Raw genomic sequence first — 7,436 nt, forward strand, 5'->3', positions numbered from 1 at the left:
CCAAATGATCGTGTCCTCAAGTACCTATAAGTTGAATTCTGATGCTAGTGGTACCAAGACGAGTGCAGACAAACTGTTGAAAGAAATACCGCAAGATTGTGCTCATTGTGTAGCATTCAGAGATCCAGAAGCGTAACAATCACCATAGCTGGCAGCAGATACTACCACGAAAGCAAATAAATCTGTCATAAATGGCAAGCTCAAGAAACTAGAAATATCCTCTAATGTCACTGGTTAAGCAAAATGCTTCCAGGTGATACTACCACGAAGGCAAATAAATCTGTCATAAATGGCAAGCTCAAGAAACTAGAAATATCCTCTAACTGTCACTGGTTAAGCAAAATGCTTCCAGGTTATCTCAGCTTGTGCAGAGCCCAAATATGAGTTCCTGGAGTCTGGATCACAAGAATCAACTACTTTTGAGTTTTGACTGGCCCACATCCACCAAAAACAGCAAGACATCTCTATATAAATTACGCTGCTCCTAGCTCTTCAAAATATTGTCAAATTTAACTTGAGTGAACTGCATGAGATGACAGCACACCCTGACACCTGATACAAAGGATGACAGATAACTTCCCCATTGTACCCTACAGGAACAGATAGACCTAAGGAGCACATAGTCGGCAAGGTACTGCCAGCAATGATTTGAACTTCTATTTGAAATGCTCAGAACAGGATATGTGTCATCTGATGGTCACAGCAGAATCACCATCTTTGTTCATTCTATCACGGCGGAATGATTCTTCATCTCTTATCAGAGGAGGGATGTTCCACGTGCCATATGTATGGCTGGATATTTTCCCACCTAATTTTAAAATCGAATCAAATCAGATTAAGAAACCAATTATCAGAATGTCTTCAAACTGCATAAAGAAGACAAACCTTCCCTCGTAGCTTCCTCACACCTTCTCCAGTAACTCCTTGAGAGGCTAGGGTCCAATTTCTTTGAAAACCTCTCATATTTTTCCTCAGCTTCACCTATGCACTTGGCCTACAGGTACATCGGTCATTTCGTAGAATGAATTACCATCCCAAAAATTTAAGCAAGATCAAGTAAAACGTACCTGCAAGAATGTAAATTAAATATTTAATAGAGCAATTTTCCGTAAGATCTAGTAAGCTATTATGGTGTAAATACGTCATAAGGATGAATTCTCGCTGATTTTAAACTACCAAAAATATCATCGCAATTGTGAATAACTCCAATATTTTCATGAATCTACATGACTACTTTAACCATCGAAAAGTCGCTTTGGAAGACAGGCTCCCTGGAGCCTGTTTTTGATTTTTTTTGAAACTAACATTTTGAACTTTCAAAAAATTCCTAAAAAAGATCCTAGATGTTGACAATGACGTATTCTACGGTCTGCAAAATCTCAATGCAAAATAGTTTATATTCCGCCCTACACAAAAATGACAAATACTGACAAATCTGAAGGTTTTCGAATTTTGCGCTGTTCACTATCTAAGATCTAGAAATTATCATTTTTACACAGCCCAGAATACATAATATTTCGCATTGATTTTTTTGCACACAGGTAGAAGTCATCCTTATCTACATGTGAGATTTTTTTTCTCTGAATTTTGAAACTTCAGAATGACGATTTAAAAAATATATATATCAAAAAACAGGGTCCATGGAGCCCGTCCTCCAAAACGTCACTCCTTTAACTACTGCATAAGCACGTGGGATGGTTAATTCTGAATTCATGAATAAAATTACCGAATAAAAGCATTCCGTATGTTCTGTGATCATCTTTTTTTATTTGAACAAGGTAAGTCTTTGCCTAAATAAGAACATCAAGAATACAAACAGTGATATTATGAAGAAATCATGTGCCTGAAGTCAAAGGCGCAAATAATTTCTTACTCACCAACATCTTTGGTGCATCCAAAGGTCCATATATCGCAGCAAACATGCGGAGGATGTTAAAAGTATTATTGATCACATCGTCCTACAACAAAAAGAGCTAGTTTAACAGTACATGCATTAATAAGCTTAATTTTCGGTCAGTGGTGATATCATTAGCAACACTCACTTCATAATCGTACCTGCAAGATAATTAAACCAGTTATTGGCGCAACTGTTTCCATTGATGTTTTACAGGGAAAAAAAGAGAATTTCTAAATATTGAGAAGGTGAATCATAGTTTTACTGTAATCAGGTTTCTATTTTCTTAGGTCACTTATCAATTAGGTTTAATCTTAACTTCATAACGAAAGTGACAACTTTATTAATAATAAAACTACTGTTTTCGAGTTGAATATGTATCACCTCATTTTTCAGGTTACAGGTTTTACACATTTCTGGTTAAGTTCTACTTCCTTCCAGTTGCACGCATACACATTACATAAAGCATTTAATTAAGCAGACCATATGTGCTACATCTTTTCAAGGAAAGGCACTTCACGCTTCATGGTTATGCATACAAATTTAAGATTTAGAGTATACTCACAGGTCATCAGATATCTCAACTAGAAATTCCGAGACGGTCAGGAACTCCATATGCAATTCATTGACCTAGAAATAACCAAAGACAATGTCCAGGTATTAAGAAGGCAACGAAGAGCTAATGTTTGATAGGAAAGGAAGATAAAGACTTATATATACCTGCTGACCAGTAAGCTGATACATCATCAGATTAAGAACTCGATAATCAAATGATTTGAGATGAATTGCTTTCATCACGTCATCAATGGATATCTATACAAAAAAACACTATATTTGAGTATGGCAGCGAGAAAGGTTATCTTGATATGGACATTCTTAATTTAAAGAAAACAACATTTGGGGCATTAGTTACTTCACATTTTTGTGAGCAAGCTGCCAAACTCTATACCTATTCCCGTAAGAGTTAAGACACTACATTGCTTAGCATCGGGCCTCTAATCTTTCAAGTTTAAATAGTATACTTTGGTAACTTCCTTCGATCAACATGTGAGTGAATATAATATATGATAACAAACAGCTCTAATAACCTTATTATTTCTCGATAATGCTCGACAAAGCTTCCTCTCCAGAGACCAATACTGGATGCCAGATTTGAGTTCATTTCGCAATCTAAAACAGGGGAAAAGATAGGGCTAATTCAATCCAATATAGTGAATATTCACAAATTTACAAGTGCATAGACAAGAAGTTACTAACTGATCTGTCATTAACCCCTGGCACTGAAGAAGATTATCAAGAGGGTCAAGCATGTCAAACATAGATGCCTGAGTTGAAGCCATTTTTTCCCTTTCCAACACCTGTATTGGTAATAACAACAGCAATCGATAACCAAAACAAAAAATACTAGCAAATAACTGAAGGAGAGACTCAATGTACACACAAGAATCCAAGACCTGTGTCGATCAGATTCGACACAGGCCATGTTCATCTGACATTCCGCAGGATAACCAAATCAAAAGGCCCAAACTTACTGTTGAAGGATATTTGTCTGGGACCGAAAGCAAACTGTCTTCATTTGAAGCATCTAACTGCAACACAAAAGATTGAGTTTGCACAATGGAAAATAAAGACCATAGGAAGAAACAGTGAAAGTGTGAAGCACACTAAACCTGGTATATGTAGCTCTCTGTGAATGAAAGAAAAGGAAGAAACTTGAAAACAGCTTGTGGTTTGTTAATGTCCAAACCATGGAATATAAAGTATGATCTGCACTGCCATTTCAAGGGAAAAAAAAGTTATGAATAGCACCACTATATGTATATCACTAGGAAAAACTCAAAAACAACAGTATGAAAACATGCTTGGATGAGGACACCCAACATTGTAGACATCAAACTGAGACAGTTTCTGTGTAAAATTTCTTAAGCAATGTAATCAAAGAGCTCCATAAAAATTTGTACAATTCTTTTACATGAATCTAAATACCTAATGCCCCTAAGTTAGCTTCTTCATTTTTCCCCATAAGCAAAATCCGAAGACTTTGATAAAGAACAATGGGAAAATTGGTTCTATACCATTGAAAGATCCAAACTTTAGGAAAATACCATTGAAAGTTCTGTCTCTGGAAAAATACCATTGAAAGACTGCTCCGTTATAGCCATGTACCATCGCCGTGAACTCCACGTGAATTAGATAGAAAAACGAATTTTGACTAACGCAAACACACCCAGCTCAAAGGAAAGAGCTCGCGCACCTAGCTGCCTACCTCATGGCGGCGCGCCTCACCAGGGGTGGCGCTCCTCGTCCGAATGCTCCTCCACGGGGCTAGCAGGGGTTGCAGGAGGTTGCGGGGAGGCCGGAAAGCATGCCGGCGGTGGTTCTACGGCAGCGGGCAACGACGCAAGGCGTGGGCGCAGAGGACTGCGGAGCCGACCAACGCGGATAGGTCGACTCAGGGACGCTCGGACTCCGGGAGGCAGAACTGCGGCTTCGGGAGTCGGGACGACCTCGGAACGGCGAGGAACCAGAGGAGGAGGATTGGTACTAGGCGATGCAGGAGATCGATGGCGCGGCAGCGACCTACCGGATTGGAGGAAGACGATGCCCAATCGATCGATTTCGGGTGCCACGGCTTAATTCCTTTGGTAGGGCGACTAAGACAGGCAAGCTGAATCGGATTGGAGTGCCGACGGCGGCGTGAACAGAACGCTGTCCCGTTCTCCCGCGTACAAGTCAAGGGAACGAACAAAACTTGGTTGGTAGATCACTCCTGGAAATTTTCAAGGCTTGGAGATCACTTAGCTCTTCATCTGGTTAAGATCATTGCATCGATCTGCGCTGGAGCATGTCGCCGGCGGCGATCGATTCGTTTTTCTACTCCAGTTGACGTGGAGTTCACGGCGATGGTAGAAGGCAATAACAGAGCAGCCTTTCGATGGTACTTTCCTAAACACGAAACTTTCAGTGGTATTTTTCAAAAGCCTGGATCTTTTGATGGTATAGAACCAATTTTCCCAAGAACAATAGGGTAGCATTAGCATGGTCTTCAAAAAGCTGGGTAGAAGGTATCAAAGAGTACGCACAAAATCTTCAAGTGTGGAATTGGCTCTCCTCATTGCATCAAATCCAATCATAGGCACATCATGTATGGTTAATTTCTCAGTATCCATCTTGAACTTCTTAGTTGGCTGAAGTAAATCTCCAGGAGATATATCTTGATCGCCTTAAAAACAAAGGTAATAATCTCTACATAGTACAAGCACCGATTTAAAAAGAAATTTGCTGAACTGACTTACAAGGTGAAGGAAGGATAATCCTCACTTTGTCTTCACTTTTAGCACCCTCCAGACTTGCGAGATGTTGTACTTCTTCAAGAGTATTAGAGTTAACCTTACAAACAAGTCCCAATTACAATTGAGCATTGCAAACACTTGAAAGTAGGGAATGTTAATCAACAATTACCTCTCTTAACAGCTCAGAGACCAATAAGATCTTCTTTCCCATGGTAAGTGAATCAAAAGGTTGCACCTACACACAGAAAAAAAAAAAAAGGGAAAATTTTCTGAACATTGAGATCAGAGTTGACAAAGTACATTCTACATGCATTTAGTTTGCTAAGTCAATCGATATATTAACACTTCAAATATCAGCAAGAGATACTGATTTTGTTTGTTCCGGGAATGGATACTGAACTAGTAACTTCATACGCGTAAACCCTTGGGCTAATAAAAAATTCTCTGCGAGGCTGCCGGAACCGTAGACAAGCTCGCGCGCGGCGCGCCGGTAAGAGATTTCGTTCACCGGCAATCGCTGCACGAGCACGCGCGTAGGAGTGCATAACTTGCGCATCTGAGGGGATTGAATTCGTGAGACGGCGGAAGAGAAGGGGGTGAACCATACCATGAAGAGGAGGAAGTGGGCGAGGAAGCGGTCCCCGCCGCCTCCGCCGGCGGTGGAATCGGAGAGGCCACGGGAGCCCATGAGGGAGAGCACCCTCTGGACCTTCTCCAGCTGCAGCAGCGCCTCCATTGTTTCCCCTCTCTGCCTTCGATTCGGTTCGATGTGCGAGTGAATTCGCTGAGAACTGAAAGGAGGAAAAACTAGGAAGAAAAAGGAAAACAAATATAGCAATGGTAACGTTTGGGCCCCGACGTGAAATGTGGAGAACTGGGCTTATAAACTTCTAAAGAACCTGTCCAGGACACCAGGTGGGCTTGGGAGAATGGGCTTCGACGAAAGGGTATGTTTTGTCCAGATAAGAAAATTCGGGCAAACCCTATTTGACGCCTTAAGCATCGGTTAAATAAAAAAATTGTTGTTGGGCCGAGGTCCGGATAGCATCCGACGGCTCCCGAGCAACGACGTGTCGCGACCTCGCTGGAGACGGGGTAGGGGTGTGATATACACCGACCTGGTCGGTGCGGTGCACCCACCGCACACCCTCCCCAGCCTGTGGGCCGGCCCAGTAATGTTTTTTTTTCATTTCTGTTTTCTTTTTCCGTTCGATTTTAAATTCGTTCAAAATTTGGAAATCGTCCATAGTTCAAAAATTGTTCAGAATTAAAAATTTGTTCAAATTTCAAAATTTGTTCGAAATTTTAAATTTGTTCAAATTTCAAAATTCTTCCAAAATTTGGAAATTCGTTCAAGATGAAAATTTTGTTCAAATTTTGAAATTCGTTCAAATTTAAAAATTGTTCAAAATTTAAAATTTGTTCAAATTTCAAAATTCGTTCAAGATTAAAAAATTTGTTTTCAAAATTTGTTCAAATTTTATCATACTTGAACATTTTTCAAATTTGATAATTTGCGAAAAATATTTTTAAACAGAAAAAAGAAACACTGAAAAAGAAAACAGAAAACAAAAAAACAAAAAAGAAAAACAGAAAACAGAAAAGGAAAGGAAAAGAAAAAGAAGAAAAAACAGTAAAAATCGGGCCGGCCCACACCACGCGCGGGGGTGTGCGGCGCGGTGCAGACACCGACCTGGTTGGCATATAGGAATTCCCGACGGGGTAACGCGGCTAGCCACAGACATCACCTGTGAGGCGAGGCCTAAACATCGCCGAAAACTGCTTGACATCGTCTTCCTGCCTAGCGAGGTGCCTCGGGCGGGAAGACGACGTCAAGCAGGTTGCACTGAGGATGACGATGGTGAGGTGTGAGAGATGAGCCTCGCTCGCGTTGTTAGCATCAGTGCTCTAGTCTATGCTTAACGCGCCATAGAGGACCCAAATTTCTGCCCCCCTCAAAAAAAAAAAGTGCAGCACTGAGCTGAACTGCCGAAGGACTAAAAAAACCTTAAAACTAACTAGTGCTGATGTTGTTTCACACAACTATAACTATCGGTAGCCGTGGACAGATTCTCAGTGAGATAGTAGGATCGGAAACACACACACGCGGCCGGTATGGCAGGAACCTTTCAAGGTCTGACGTCCGGTTGGTGGAGACGGGGTCCAGGCCAACAGCACCTGAAGCAGCACGCCATGCGCGTGAGACCACAAGCTGCCGAGCTACTGCACTACTGTGCACGTATGATCCA

General features: G+C 41.1%; 1 protein-coding gene across 3 annotated transcripts; it reads right to left on the reverse strand.

Annotated features, from left to right (window-relative positions):
- Positions 1–429: 429 nt before the first annotated feature.
- Positions 430–5,947, reverse strand: LOC124675833. 3 transcript variants are annotated; one of them, XM_047211906.1, is made up of 14 exons: positions 5,795–5,947; positions 5,357–5,422; positions 5,191–5,284; positions 4,978–5,108; positions 3,565–3,666; positions 3,427–3,483; positions 3,152–3,252; positions 2,983–3,064; positions 2,615–2,707; positions 2,460–2,524; positions 2,043–2,055; positions 1,878–1,958; positions 886–994; positions 430–808 (listed from the first exon to the last, which is right to left on the reverse strand). In XM_047211906.1, exons 1-14 carry the CDS (start codon positions 5,921–5,923, stop codon positions 687–689), a joined length of 1,245 nt encoding a protein of 414 aa, XP_047067862.1. In that variant the 5' UTR covers positions 5,924–5,947; the 3' UTR covers positions 430–686. The 3 variants fall into 3 exon arrangements, with proteins under 3 accessions (XP_047067862.1, XP_047067861.1, XP_047067863.1); XM_047211905.1 differs by having other exon boundaries at positions 4,978–5,117; XM_047211907.1 differs by lacking the exon at positions 430–808 and having other exon boundaries at positions 980–1,067; positions 4,978–5,117.
- Between the last annotated feature and the right edge of the window lie 1,489 nt (positions 5,948–7,436).

The sequence above is a fragment of the Lolium rigidum genome, chromosome 7 (assembly GCF_022539505.1).
Source record: "Lolium rigidum isolate FL_2022 chromosome 7, APGP_CSIRO_Lrig_0.1, whole genome shotgun sequence".
NCBI lineage: Eukaryota > Viridiplantae > Streptophyta > Magnoliopsida > Poales > Poaceae > Lolium > Lolium rigidum.

Bases quoted from the DNA above. Each gene is read 5' to 3' on its own strand.
- LOC124675833 (XM_047211905.1), bottom strand. From the start codon at position 5,923: ATGGAGGCGCTGCTGCAGCTGGAGAAGGTCCAGAGGGTGCTCTCCCTC. The intron at 3,667-4,977 runs GTGCGTACTCTT...TTGAAATGGCAG, and splicing joins ATTCCACACTTGAAGATTTT to TGCAGATCATACTTTATATT. The intron at 3,253-3,426 runs GTAAGTTTGGGC...TTACCAATACAG, and splicing joins CAGACAAATATCCTTCAACA to GTGTTGGAAAGGGAAAAAAT.